The sequence below is a fragment of the Chanos chanos genome, chromosome 15 (assembly GCF_902362185.1).
Source record: "Chanos chanos chromosome 15, fChaCha1.1, whole genome shotgun sequence".
Classification (NCBI taxonomy): Eukaryota; Metazoa; Chordata; class Actinopteri; order Gonorynchiformes; family Chanidae; genus Chanos; species Chanos chanos.
The window spans coordinates 3,282,845-3,297,446 of NC_044509.1; the positions used below are offsets into that span (position 1 = coordinate 3,282,845).

At 42.2% G+C, this 14,602-nt stretch overlaps 1 protein-coding gene across 1 annotated transcript in view; it reads right to left on the reverse strand.

Moving 5' to 3' along the window:
• Window positions 1-71: 71 nt before the first annotated feature.
• LOC115828830 (sodium- and chloride-dependent GABA transporter ine) overlaps window positions 72-14,602 on the reverse strand; it is a 16,000-nt gene continuing 1,469 nt past the window's right edge. The window contains exons 2-13 of the mRNA XM_030792929.1: window positions 13,871-14,005; window positions 13,384-13,591; window positions 11,403-11,535; window positions 10,813-10,947; window positions 6,970-7,073; window positions 6,248-6,372; window positions 5,210-5,322; window positions 3,137-3,277; window positions 2,548-2,647; window positions 1,377-1,477; window positions 564-731; window positions 72-206 (exon numbers count right to left, since the gene is read on the reverse strand). Coding sequence (XP_030648789.1) covers window positions 72-206; window positions 564-731; window positions 1,377-1,477; window positions 2,548-2,647; window positions 3,137-3,277; window positions 5,210-5,322; window positions 6,248-6,372; window positions 6,970-7,073; window positions 10,813-10,947; window positions 11,403-11,535; window positions 13,384-13,591; window positions 13,871-14,005 — 1,598 coding nt within the window. The remainder of the gene's footprint in view (window positions 207-563; window positions 732-1,376; window positions 1,478-2,547; window positions 2,648-3,136; window positions 3,278-5,209; window positions 5,323-6,247; window positions 6,373-6,969; window positions 7,074-10,812; window positions 10,948-11,402; window positions 11,536-13,383; window positions 13,592-13,870; window positions 14,006-14,602) is intronic.

A 14,602-nucleotide genomic window follows, 5' to 3' on the forward strand; every position in this document is an offset into this window, starting at 1 on the left:
TGTCAAATAGTTAAGTTTTTCCACACACAATGATTTAAATTGATGTTAACTTTGCATACAAAACTAGGTAGCTAAAATATTTTCATTGTGTTTTTTTCGGCGCTGATGACTGCCACGTTTGGTATTGTCATCTCTTCCTGCCGGAGGTAATAAGGGTTGATTTTCTCCTCGTCCAGTGAAAAGGGCGTTATGGACTTACGTAGCCTCTGAAAGAAAGAAAGAAAGAAAAAGGAAAAAAAAACAAGACCCAGTGAACTCCACAGGCAATAATTCATAAACGATTTGTTTTCGCTTGATTTTTGAAACCTTAACCACTGAGCTGAATACTAAATAGACACAGACAGACGCTGAAAAAGATGGATGGATGGATGGATGGAGTAATAGAGAGGAAATAAAAACACATCTGGTCAGGGAAAAGAACATGCCAAGGTGAATGGATGCATGTATGAATAGACAGTGGGTAAAGGGGTAGGCGGGGGAATGGGAGGGAGGTCCATGATTGGAAAGATGGATTTGATAGGCAGACAAACGGAGCAATCATCAGAGTCTCTGATCAGATTTACCTCAGTGAGAGATCCAGGCAGGACCCACAAAGTGTGAACTGCTGCCAGTGGGATCCAAATGATGGATGCCATGGCGATAAACCAGCCAACCCCCTGGGCCCAGGGCGGGTACACGTAACTTTCATACCGGGCGGGTTTGAACTGAATCACCGAGAACACCAGGATAACCTGTGACCCACAGCCAAAGACCGTTCAGTCACACACACACACACACACACACACACACACACACACGTTTGTTTCTTTTTTCAGACATTTCATCCTGAATCACCGTCATAACCAACATCTGCCACAGGCAACCATGTTCATTTAAACTGCCTCTATACATGATCAATATTTATAGTGTAGCTTCACCAAAAATGATTAGTGTGTCACAGGCAGACTGGTGTGTCACAGACAGACTGGTGTGCGGTACTGCTGTACTGGAGACGTTGTAGTGGAAATGTTAAAGGAGACTTTGTGTATTTTAGTGTGTTTTTAACCGACACACTTGCAGTTTGTTACTCATTACAGTACAGTGTCAACAGCACACTGTAAATGATACCATATATACGTGTGAGAACACCAGACCAAAGTCACAAACTGCTCATGCAAGTCGTTCCATAATTCTGCACAAACAACCACTACTTGACCTCCATTTCCCCATTTAATCCCAACTAACATTTCTCCACTATTTTACTCAGTCAGCTCTCTTATTTATTTCTTTCTTTATTTATTTATTCAGGGTATTTTCACTTCTTTACGTGTATTAAAATACCAGTAAACCTGTATGGATTTGGGTGTTGAGGTTGGGGGGGCAGTGAAGGAACCTACAGTGATTAAGACTGGACATATGACTAGCCAGCAGGCTCTGAAAAAGATGGAGGGTTTTTTTCCTGTCATCTCCTCCAGGTTTTGGGACAGACGTTTCACTCCTGGGAAAAAATAAATGAATGAACAAACACACAGGGGGCACAAGGTCTCGGAGGAACATAAGACAAATAATTCCCAGTGGCTGGCATGTTTTATCATTCAGTTGAGGTTATATGATAGTTCTGTCAGTGGCTTTCTCTGTGTTCAGTCTTCTGACCTTACACCACAGAGGATCTTCCCACAGAACTACCCACAGAAATGGTTTGCAGCTAGAGTTCTCATTTTTGTGTGTGTGTGTGTGTGTGTATGTGTGTGTATGTGTATGATGTGTGTGTGTGTGTGTGGGGGGGGGGGGGGGTGAGAGAGAGAGAGTTTTTCCCATTTATTGACTGATAACCATGTGATTCACATACGTACTGACTAAGTGATCCCTGCAGACCATTCTAAAGCCACGTCACAGGGCTACATCACAGCTCTACGTCACAGGGCTACATCACAGCTCTACGTCACAGGGCTACATCACAGGTCTCATCATAGTGCTACATCACAGTTCTATATCAGAGCTACGTCACAGGGCTACATCACAGGTCTCATCATAGTGCTACATCACAGTTCTATATCACAGAGCTACGTCACAGGGCTACATCACAGCTCTACGTCACAGGGCTACATCACAGGTCTCATCATAGTGCTACATCACAGTTCTATATCACAGAGCTACGTCACAGGGCTACATCACAGCTCTACGTCACAAGGCTACATCACAGCTCTACGTCACAGGGCTACATCACAGGGCTACATCACAGCTCTACGTCACAGGGCTACATCACAGCTCTACGTCACAGGGCTACATCACAGTTCCATATCACAGCTCTACGTCACAGGGCTACATCACAGGTCTCATCATAGTGCTACATCACAGTTCTATATCACAGAGCTACATCACAGCACTACATCACAGGTCTCATCATAGTGCTACATCACAGTTCTATATCACAGAGCTACGTCACAGCACTACATCACAGGTCTCATCGTAGTGCTACATCACAGTTCTATATCACAGAGCTACATCACAGTGCAGGTGCCAGTGGAAGTGGAGGCCGTGTGTTCTGTATGATGTTCTGATACCCACCATAGAGCCAACAGATGGCCACGATTTCAAAAAAGGCCAGAAACATAATGGAGACAATGGCAGTGTAATGATCCATCAACTGGAAAACGTAGATTCCAACCTGCACAACGAGAGATAAGACATGTTTAAATGTATTTTAGTTTTGAGCGGCTTAGCTTAAATCTGTAAGTATTAATGTTCATCTGAAAACATAAGTTCCAACCTGCACAGGGAAAGATAAGACATTATGTTTGAATGTATTTTAGTTTGGGGCAGTATAGTTTTAATCTGTGAGTATTAATATGTAAACAGATCTGTAAATATTTACATTGGAATTTACAACAAAATGTTCATTTGGGAAACGTGATTAAGAGAAAAGCACAGACATGTACACACACATACACACACACATACACACACACATATACACACACACAGGTTATTGAGGTTTAGTTAAAAAGGATAACACGGTTGAGCATAAAAAAATCTACAGTAATGCGAAATAAAAGTGGGGTTTATTAAGTAACCAGACCAAAACATAGAAAAATAAATAAACCATGAAGTTTCTCGTGGCGGTTATTTGCTATTGTCTGGTGTTGTTCTTCATTACCTGCATGACGTGTGGGATTCCCAGGAGAAATGCAGCACTGCAGACCACCAAAACCAGTAACTCCTTCTGTCTGAGGTACTTCAGTAACGGTTTACTATAGGCATCCATTAAACTGGTCACCATCACCTCCACCATGGCAAACTGACAGGAGCAGAGAACAGATAGAGACAGAGAACAGAGAGAGAGAGAGAGAGGGAGAGAGGGAGGGACAGTCAGTATATGAGTTTGCACTGATCTCAGGTCAGTCCTCTGTGATGCAATGCTGTGGCTTCTTGCACAAGCTGATTTCTTCTTGTGTCTTCCATATGCTTTTATATGTTTTCTCAGCAGTTTGTTTTCTCGACAGTTTGTTTTCCAAACAGTTGGGGAGTTTTACAGTTTTGTGTGTGTGTGTGTGTGTGTGTGTGTGTGTGTGTGTATGTTGGGCCTGAGACAGAGCCTTCCACAGCGGGGACAGGATGTAGATTTATAGGTATTGGAATATTATCCAAGATTCTGAGACACGCTGGAATTTTCGATGTTTGTGTTACATCACGCCGTAGGACGTAAACTAAGTCTTTTAACCAACCTTTTTTTTTGTTTGTTTGTTTGACGAGAACTAATGAGAGCAGAGTTGGTCACTTACACATTACTTCAAACCCTTGCTATGTCATAAAACCTCAGCTCAACTCGGTGCCTGGTCTGGCTGCTTTCCATGACCTGCCTCCAGTGGTTCTACCCAGTCTACCCATTACCACTGTGCCCTTTCTGTAGGTCTCTTTATCAACTCTATATAGTCTCTATACATCTCTCCTTAAGCCCTACATATGGACCAAGAAGATTATTGTTGGACTGTTACCATAACAATAAGTGAAAGTATTATAAGAAACCGTCCAGCGTGTACTTGGTGCTTTACTTACACTATCGGGTACTCTCTATGTTATTAGACAAATGGAAGGCGAACTTCGTGCCTTTAAGGTGTGTTTACGTGTTGGTGTAGTTTTTTTTTACTGTTTGGTGTTACTCTAACCTGGTATGTAACATTAGAGTCACTGTGCTTGTTGCCCTCTGGTCTAAAGTTATTTGGCAAAATAAACATTTTTTCCTCTTTTTTTCTCACAAGTTGACATGTCAAACTGCTCAGGATCTAGCGTTAAACAGGGGTTTTCCTACGACAAAGCATTCAGTGCAGTTTAGGTGTGTGCGGCTGGCGAACAGACCCTCTGGTACGTGTGAAACCAAACACGCATCTCTACACACAACACTCTCGCTGGTATTTATAAGTGACCTTGAGCGTTGGAATGTTCCCCAGAAACCTCAGCAGAGGGTGGTTTCCCGACAGAAAGCCTTATCAGAAACAAAATTCCTTTGTATTCCGCCAAGACCACAGGAAGGCTGCGTTCTGCTCCAAACCCACCCGACAAAGCAGAACAGCATCTCAATGTCTCAGTATGGGCTATAGCACTGAGAGGTTGTGCAGGTTTAACTAGCCGGTGTGAGCCAAAAAATCCTGTATGTTTTTGTTTGTGTGTGTGTGTGCGTGTTTGTGTGTAGATGTGTGTATTGTGTTAAGATGTGTGTGTGTGTGTTTGTGTGTTTGTGTGTGGGTGTGTGTGTGTGTGTGTGTGTGTGTGTGTGTGTGGTGAGTGTGTGTGTGTGTGTGTGTGTGCGTGTGCGCACTGTGTACACTCTGCTCTAATGGCTCACCAGTAGAGACTACCTGCATGGGTTTATCTGTGTGGCAAAATGCATCCAGTGCATATGTGTCCTAAAGAACCTAACACACGAAACTGAGAAATAAAAGAAGACATGAGAGGAAAAGGGATGGACCTCGAGGCGCGGAAATCAAAATGAGATAACGTAGTAAAGATAGAAAGACAAAAGCAAAAAGATAACTCTAAAAATAGAAATGTACCATAAATATCTAAATGCAGTGCATTGTGGGTAGTAAGTCCAGTGTTCTAATATGAGTATAGTTTGTCTGTGTTAGCGTGCTGGTGCTGTGTATATTGACTAATTGTAAGCACAGTTTGCTGGTATATGGGTTGCAGCATTATGGTTGTACTGGTTCACGTGTTTGTTGTAGGGACGTACCTGGCTGTCCAGGCCGAGGCAGAGGAGCATGAAGAAAAAGAGGACGGCCCACAGAGGGGCGACTGGCATCGTCACAAAGGCTTGTGGGTAAACAACAAACACCAGGCCTGGCCCTGTGGGAACAAAAGACAAAACGCACATTTTTAACGAGGCACGGGAGAAAAAAGAACACGAGGTCAGGACAATATGAATGCAGTGACAAAACACACACAGCATGCCTATCTTAACATGTGGTTACCATGACAACGAAATACAGACACGAAATTCCCACATTAACACCATGTGGACTCGGTTAAAATTCTCTGAATCCAGGAGGTTTGATCTCAGGTCCATGTAGAAAATTGTGTGTAGAACATGTGAAAAAACTAGACTCTAGATTGACCAGAACATTCTTGATGATGTTTAAGCACAGAAAAATATGCTTGGAAATTTTAAGTTAATGAGGACATGCAGGTAACTGCCTGAATGAAGAAAACACTTGAATAACTGAGTGATAAAAGATACAGTGCATTAAAATTTCCTCACAGCAGAGTTAATTAACATCACATACCACAGCTTATGTTCTGTTTTTTTTTTTGGGGGTTTTTTTTTTAAATAGAGTGACAGTTTAGACATGTTTGGTACAACTGAAAAAGTCACCAGTGTTTCACTGGGGCACGGTGCTTAAACTGATGTTGACACAGATGTCAGGGAAAGAGACATTGTGACCTGTGTGGTCAAAACTGCATAGCCCTCAGGTGTCATGCCTGGACACGGAGTCAAGATGGGTTTAAGAGAAAACACATGAGCAACACATTCCAGTACAGTTCAGTTCTGGACACTCGTGGAATCTTTGCCAAGGTGCACTGACAGTGTTTTGCCAACTTGTGGTGACCCAATGGCCTGTGAAGACACCTTATGTTGGTGTTTCCTTTATTTTGGCAGTTTCCTGAACGAAACAAACCACAAATAATGGATCCAGTGCCATGTGACACCTTGGCTCCGTTTTCTCCTCTTTTTCTTTTTTCTTTTTTTTTTTTTTTTTAAAAATAAACTCACCGTCCACTGCCAGGTCGCTGACCGGAATGTTCTGGAGATGGGACATGTATCCAAACGCAGAGAATATGACAAATCCGGCCAGGATACTGGTCATGGAGTTAGTGATGGAGATAGCCAGAGTGTCCCTGAGAGACGGAACAGAACAAGAACGAAAGTTCTGCATTTAAAATTTAAAGTTTAAGGACTTTGATGCTACTCTATATTTCTGAGGGGGAGCTCAGAAACACCAGTGCGGGACACCCAAAGATTAAAGCAGAGAGGAAGCATGATAAAAAAAAAAAAAAACATCATAATAAAATAACATGTACACAGGGTCAAAGGTGATGTCAAAGCACTAAAACAATAATGTCCTCAAAAGTCAGTAAAAAAAAAGAGCAACCTTTGACCTCATATTCTGCCTCACGTGACCGGTGCAGTTAAAGCAGTTTAAAGCGTTGTGGTTGTGTTTCTCTATGGGACAGACTCACAGAAGAGTGTCTGTGAGGGGACTGCTGTATCCCTCACGTTGAATTTAACAACTTTACTGGAACTTGTGAGACCCATAAAACTGCCAACGGTTGAGTGCGTCACAAAGACTTTGACTGATTATTGACCACATTACTGATTTTGCATGAGTTTGAAAAATTCTTCTCACTGAAACCTATAGTAAATAAGGAGCATTCTGAGAGGAAACGCATTAAACTGAGTGAATACTGACAGACAAAGAAAAATCATAGTCCTACTTCAGCACGTTGTTGTTGAAGGAGTTGTAACTGGACATGGCCATGAGAGATCCAAAGCCGATGCCGATGGAGTTAAATATCTGAGCCGCAGCATTGACCCAAACCTGCAAGACCCGAGAACACCATGAACCCAAATATCCCAGCACCGTATACACAACCACACAAACACACACACATCCACACACAACACACACGCATCCACACACAACACACACATCTACACACAATACACACATCTACACACAATACACACATCCACACAAACACACACGCATCCACACACAACACACACATCCACACACAACACACACATCCACACACAACACACACATCTACACACAACACACACATCTACACACAACACACACATCTAAACACAACACACACATCTACACACAACACACACATCTAAACACAATACACACATCCACACACAACACACACATCTAAACACAATACACACATCTACACACAACACACACATCCACACACAACACACACATCCACACACAACACACACATCTACACACAACACATACATCCACTCGCAACACACACATCCACACACAACACACACATCCACACACAACACACACATCCACACACAACACACACATCTAAACACAACACACACATCCACACACAACACACACATCCACACACAACACACACATCCACACACAACACACACATCCACACACAACACACACATCTAAACACAATACACACATCTACACACAACACACACATCCACACACAACACACACATCTAAACACAATACACACATCCACACACAACACACACATCTAAACACAATACACACATCTACACACAACACACACATCCACACACAACACACACATCTACACACAACACACACATCCACACACAACACACACATCCACACACAACACACACATCCACACACAACACACACATCTAAACACAATACACACATCTACACACAACACACACATCCACACACAACACACACATCTAAACACAATACACACATCCACACACAACACACACATCTAAACACAATACACACATCTACACACAACACACACATCTAAACACAATACACACATCTACACACAACACATACATCCACTCGCAACACACACATCCACACACAACACACACATCTACACACAACACACACATCCACACACAACACACACATCCACACACAACACACACATCTAAACACAATACACACATCTACACACAACACACACATCTAAACACAACACACACATCCACACACAACACACACATCTAAACACAATACACACATCTACACACAACACATACATCCACTCGCAACACACACATCCACACACAACACACACATCTACACACAACACAGACATACACACAAATCACACACATTTACACACATGTCTACACACAATACACACATCTGCACACAATACACACATCCTTACACAACACACACATTCGAACAAAACACACACATCCACACACAATACACACATCCATACACAACAAACACATTCACATACAACATACACAACCACACATAGTGCACACACCTACACGCAACACACACATCTGGAAATAAAAAACACAACTTCACACAACATACACATCTACACACAACACACATCAACATACAACACACAAGTCCACATAAAACACACATATCTACACACAATACGCACACCCACACACACATCTACACTCAATATATACATCTACACACAACACACACACCCACACAGAATATACACATCTATACACAACAGAGACATACACACACAACACACAACCAAAAACAACACACAGGCCCCCCCAAAACACACACATCCACACAACAAACACATCCAAACAAATCACACGCCCCACCAGATAACACACACATCCACACACAACACACAACCAAACATAACACATAGACCCAAACAAAATGCACACCTCCACACTAGGGGTGTGCGATATGTATCGTCTACAATAATATCGTAATTGTTGTTTTAATGATGTGCGAGTTTAAGTATGTCACTCACTTTGCAAAAACCAATCAAAAACACGCGTCGTGTAGCCTAGTAGAATACACCACTGCGTGTGCACATTGAGAGCGCATGCAGTGTGCTAGTGTAGGCGTACATGGTTCCCAAGTAGGTCTGACTGCAGCACTACACGACACACCTACTACAGGATGCGCCTACTACATGACACGCCCATTATGGTTATGGTTAAGGCTGTGGTTAGGCGTGTAAGACCACAATTCGTACCCGGAAGCACAATCCGTTCTGCACATGCGCGTACTGACATAATCGGAAACAGAACGTATTCCTGCACGATCTGTGCCACACGTGTGAACATTTTACGACGGTGAACCTGAACACTTGACGGACGGCAGACGGCGAGTTCCGTTCTACACATGTGCGTAACCACTTATTCGGAAAACCAGTTTATTCCTGCGCGATTTGTACCATGCGTGTGTGAACATTTTAACCAGAAACAACTGGCAGTTCCCAGCAAGAGTCCGTTAAAAGATATTTAATGCTTGTTATAGCACAGATATGGCAATGTTTCGATATCTATGTTATAGAGTGAGCAAGTGACAGTCGTCATTTTGTATGCTGTGGATTAGCATTTTTGCAAGCTCCAGTTTGTTAAAAAAAAAAATCGCTACAAGTAATGGGATTTTGGAATATCTGAAAAATAACCCCCCTGGTAGTTAAATAACTGCTTGACTCGCATTCAATTCTGTTCAATAAAATGCATGTGTATGTCGTCTCTGTATAGACTTTAGACCCATTATATCTCTAAAATATGTCTGTTGCTATCCCTCCGCTAACAGTGACTACAAAGCAGCTAATGTGTCACCAGTTTAAAGTTAAAGCGTTTATTGTCGCATGCACAGTGGAAACAACGACGTAAAAAATCACACATGCATAGAACGGATCAGGCAGCGTCGTAAAAAAGATTCAATTCTGCGCATGCACTGACTTTAGCGCATGTGCAGAACAGATCGAGCTTCCAGGTATGGATCGAGGACTTACTTCAATATGTTGTTTCCATTAATATCATTAGTAAGCAACAATTAATATCCCATTAACAAGAGCGAGCTAGTACAGTATAAGACTTTGTAATGCAAACACTTTTTTGAAGGATGCAAAATATCGTCTACTTATCGTTATCGACAAAATCCCAGAAAATATCGAGATATCATTTTTTGTCAGTATCGCACACCCCTAATCTACACACAACACAAACGTCCACACAACCAAACACAACACTTAGACCCAAACATCCACACACAACACACACATCCACACACAACACACACATCCACACAAAACACACCCATCCACATCCACAGAACAGACCCATCCAAATGAAACACACACGCCAATGCATAACACACACATCCACAGACCACAACACGACAACACAGTAAACCACGAGATACCCAATGAGCCATCCTGAATAAGAGCCATTAGTTTCTAAACTTCAAGATTTCTGATTCCCACAAAGATCCTCTGACCAACTAGTGTTTTTTAATATTTATTGTTAATAGTTATTTATATTTATTATTTCCATTCTCTGTCATTCTTATATCCCCAATACCTCCACATACCTCTGTTCATCCACATCTCCCTCTACACCCCCCCATCTCCCTCTAACACCCCCCCCCCGCCCATCTCTCATTTCCATTTTTCCATTATCCTCCACTCTCCTCTCCACCATCTATCTCCATCCATTCACTTCTCACACCACCCACCCCTTCCTCCTTCTCTTTTGACCTATCAGCCCCCCCCCCCCCCCCCCCCCCATCCCCCCATCCCTTCGTTGCTCCTCTACCCACTCACCTCCACTGAGAGGAGTTTGTCCCATTCGGGGATGATGAAGAAGCGAATGCCTGTCATAGCTCCAGGAAGCTGCACGTTGTTGATGAGCAGAGCGATGAGGATAACATAAGGGAACAGAGCTGTGAAATACACCACCTGCACACACACACACACACACACAAACACACACACACACACACACACACATACACAGACACATACACACACACACACACACACACACACACACACACACACACACAAACACAAAGATCCATAAATCATGTCATACATACAGGCCTAATTGACTCAGTGTTCAGTGTAGTGGGTCACAGCTCTTTACAGAAATGGGAAATGTATTGGAAGTACGGAGGGGTGAACCCAAGTTCAACTGAGAAATGGAAAAATGCTGATGGAAAAATCCGAAGACGTTAAATAGATCAAATTTCACTTCGCTCGACTGACCGACTGAACCCAAACTGGACCGGGGTTCATCTCAGACAGGCTACATGAAGACCACTATAATGCCAAGTTAACGCTCCTCTTTCCCCTCAGGCTCTCTCTCCCCCACCCCCCTCTTTTTTATTTCTCTCTTTCTTTCTATTCATTACCTTCCCCGTGGACTTCACTCCTTTGAAAATACACAGGTACACGAGGATCCAGGCAACCAGCAGGAGAAAAAAGAGTTCCCATCTCATGGCTCCGGTTTCATCCACACCATTAGTCCTCTCCAGCACCTTATAACTGTGAGAGTAACACACACAGACAGAGACAGCTAAACAGAACGGATGGATGGATGGATGGATGGATGGATGGACTGAGGGAATAACAACTGACTGAATCAAATATCAGAGTCAGTTTAATCTGATCACTAAACATAATACAGTATGATAAATGTGATAATCACTAAATATAATACATTATGATAAATGTAATAATCACTAAACATAATACAGCATAATCATTTTTTTCCCATGGAAAATGTTTATTATCACAGAGAATCAATAATAAACACTTGAAAGTATTGGTCTTCTCCTTGTCTGTTATCTAACTGTCATTCTTTCATAATTTCATCGGTTCACTTTATCTGTGTGTCCATAAAGCCATTAACCCATGTCATGAACACATGCCCTCACAGTGTGCTGAGCAAAACTGCTCAGTAACCATTACTCAGCAAAGAGATCTGGACATTTGACCCCTGACCCTCACACATGCCGACCATAAATTCATGACTTTTGTTTAGCAACATCCCTGACACATTTCCCAAAGAATTTCACAATCAAATGAACTCCTGAGCTTCTGTGAACGTCAGCCAAAGAGCAAGCTGCTGACCGATATTCCCACAGAAAACAAACTGTTATATCTGACAGTAAAATATAAACACCAAACTCTGATGGGCTCCAAAAAAACACACTCTGCGGGTGTCCCCTTTACCTCAGTTATCTTAAGCAACCAGTTCAAACTCGCAGACGCAAAAGGAAACGATTACTGATTATTGATTATGATTATTGATTATGCTTACGTGTGTGTGTGTGTGTGTGTGTGTGTGTGTGCATGTGTGTGCCTCTGTGTGTGCCTCTGTGTGTTTCCTGTGTGTGTTTGTGTTTGTGTTTGTGTGTGCGTGTGTGCGTGCGTGTGTGTGTGTGTGTGTGTGTGTGTGTGTCTGTGTGTGCGTGTGTGCGTGCGTGTGTGTGTGTGTGTGTGTGTGTAAAAGACACACAGGAGAACACAGGGGAGGCCAGTGCCCTCACAGAGAAACCTGTGATGTTGTATATTTTTGAGTTTTTGTCGGGGCTGCTGCTGAAATCACGTTGTTCTGATTACTGCTGTGGCTGATTCCTTAGAGTGTCCCAGGTTATCTCTCCTTTACAACCTACAGAAATTTCCGCATCTGAGCTTGTCCGAATACTGGGATGTGGATTTCAGACCCTTTTATTCACACACACATTAACTGTGTCAAACTAAAGACCTGGATGCTAAAGAGCAGACACCTGATCCACTGTACATGTTATGATCACGTGTTTCTTCTTGCCTAAAACTGTAATGAAGCCTTACATAGACATGTGTAACTCTCCTTTAATGTATTACAGTGGCGAATGTTACACTGTGCTGTTATATTCTCCTAGATGTTTGAAGTGGATCCATTACAGAGACATTATAGAAGACCGTTTGGGTTTGGCTGTAAGGTTTATGGTGCATAATGGCTGTCCAACAATGCATTTCAAGGGTCACTGCTATCATAATACATTTCCGCATTGGTCCTATCATCATCACATTATCGCATGACCTTATTGTCAACAATCAGGTCCCCACAACAACCACTCGTGCTGATAGTGTAAAGAGACCTTCCACTCCTGACCTCCACAATCTGCAGCTCTTCTCAGAAAACCTCACGGGATTAAGACGAGAAGGGAGAGAGAAGAGAAGAGAAGAGAAGAGAAGAGAAGAGAAGAGAAGAGAAGGGAGAGAGAAGAGAAGAGAAGAGAAGAGAAGAGAAGAGAAGAGAAGAGAAGAAAAGAGTAGAGAAGAGAAGAGAAGAGTAGAGAAGAGAAGAGAAGAGAAGAGAAGAGAAGAGAAGAGAAGGAGACATACTTGAAGAACTGTTGGCTTGCAGTGGAGGATGAGGAACTGCTGTTCATTGCTTGGTCGGTGCAGTTTGGACGATTCCATGTGCTGTTGCAGCTCTGCCAGGGTAGCTGACTCTGGAAGGAGCTGAACAGGTAGTACAGGCTCCAGGTAATGATTACGTTATAATATGTACACATGATGAAGGAGATGGCCACGGTCGCCATGCCAACGCCTGTCGGGACAGATCAAAATGATGATTAACTTTAAAAAACAACGACAACAACAACAACAACAACAAAAAACAATAACACACAAAACCGGAGAGTTTTGATTAAAGCTCACTGGATTGTTCTCATTTTATGATTTAAGTAAACTTTTAAAATATTGTTTGTTTTTTAAAGGTTAACTACAATTTTCTATGCAACACAAATGAATGCTAACTCAAGTTTTTTTCTTTTTTTTTTTTTTGTTGTTGTTAACTGACCAATGAAAATGGACAAATTATTCATACCCTTCAGTAACGGACAGGCCTTGGCCAGGGCGTGGACCGGGCCTCTCCTGAGGTACTGACCCACTGTCAGTTCCATATAGAGCAGAGGTATCCCCAGAACCACCAACATCAGGAGGTAGGGAACCAGGAAGGCACCTTAATCAAACAAACAAACAAAATATTTCATGTTAAATGCAGCTTGATGCTGAAATTCTGAGTGCATTGTGTACTGTGACAGGCACAATGACACAGCAAGATGGTACTAAAAATGATTGTGGACAAAATCAGTATCTGCACTTTCACATACAACGAGCTTTAGATGAAGAGGAGCCCCAATGTGTGTGCAGTCACTTTTTCTTTCTTTCTTTCTTTCTTTCTTTCTTTCTTTCTTTCTTTTTTTCTGTCTTTCTTTTTTGTGTCTTTGTCTGAATTCATTTGCTCTATCAGTAGGAATTAGCCAGTCAAAACACACTCTTCAGTTTTCTCTCCTTCAGTTTCTGAGATAACTTAGTGCAGAAGTGACATCATCTGTAGCCAAAAAAAAAAAAACGTTTTTTTTTTCATACGTGTTATGATAGTCCAGATAAAGTATCTTTATCTGTATCTATCCTTTCTGTTTTGATAAACACCCAAGCCATAAGCCTGCCTGTGTGATTACAACACATCACCGATAAAGAACAATAATCAGCCACAGAGACGCTAACAATAAAAAACTGCATCATTGTAGTGAAATTTACTAATGCGTCAAAACAC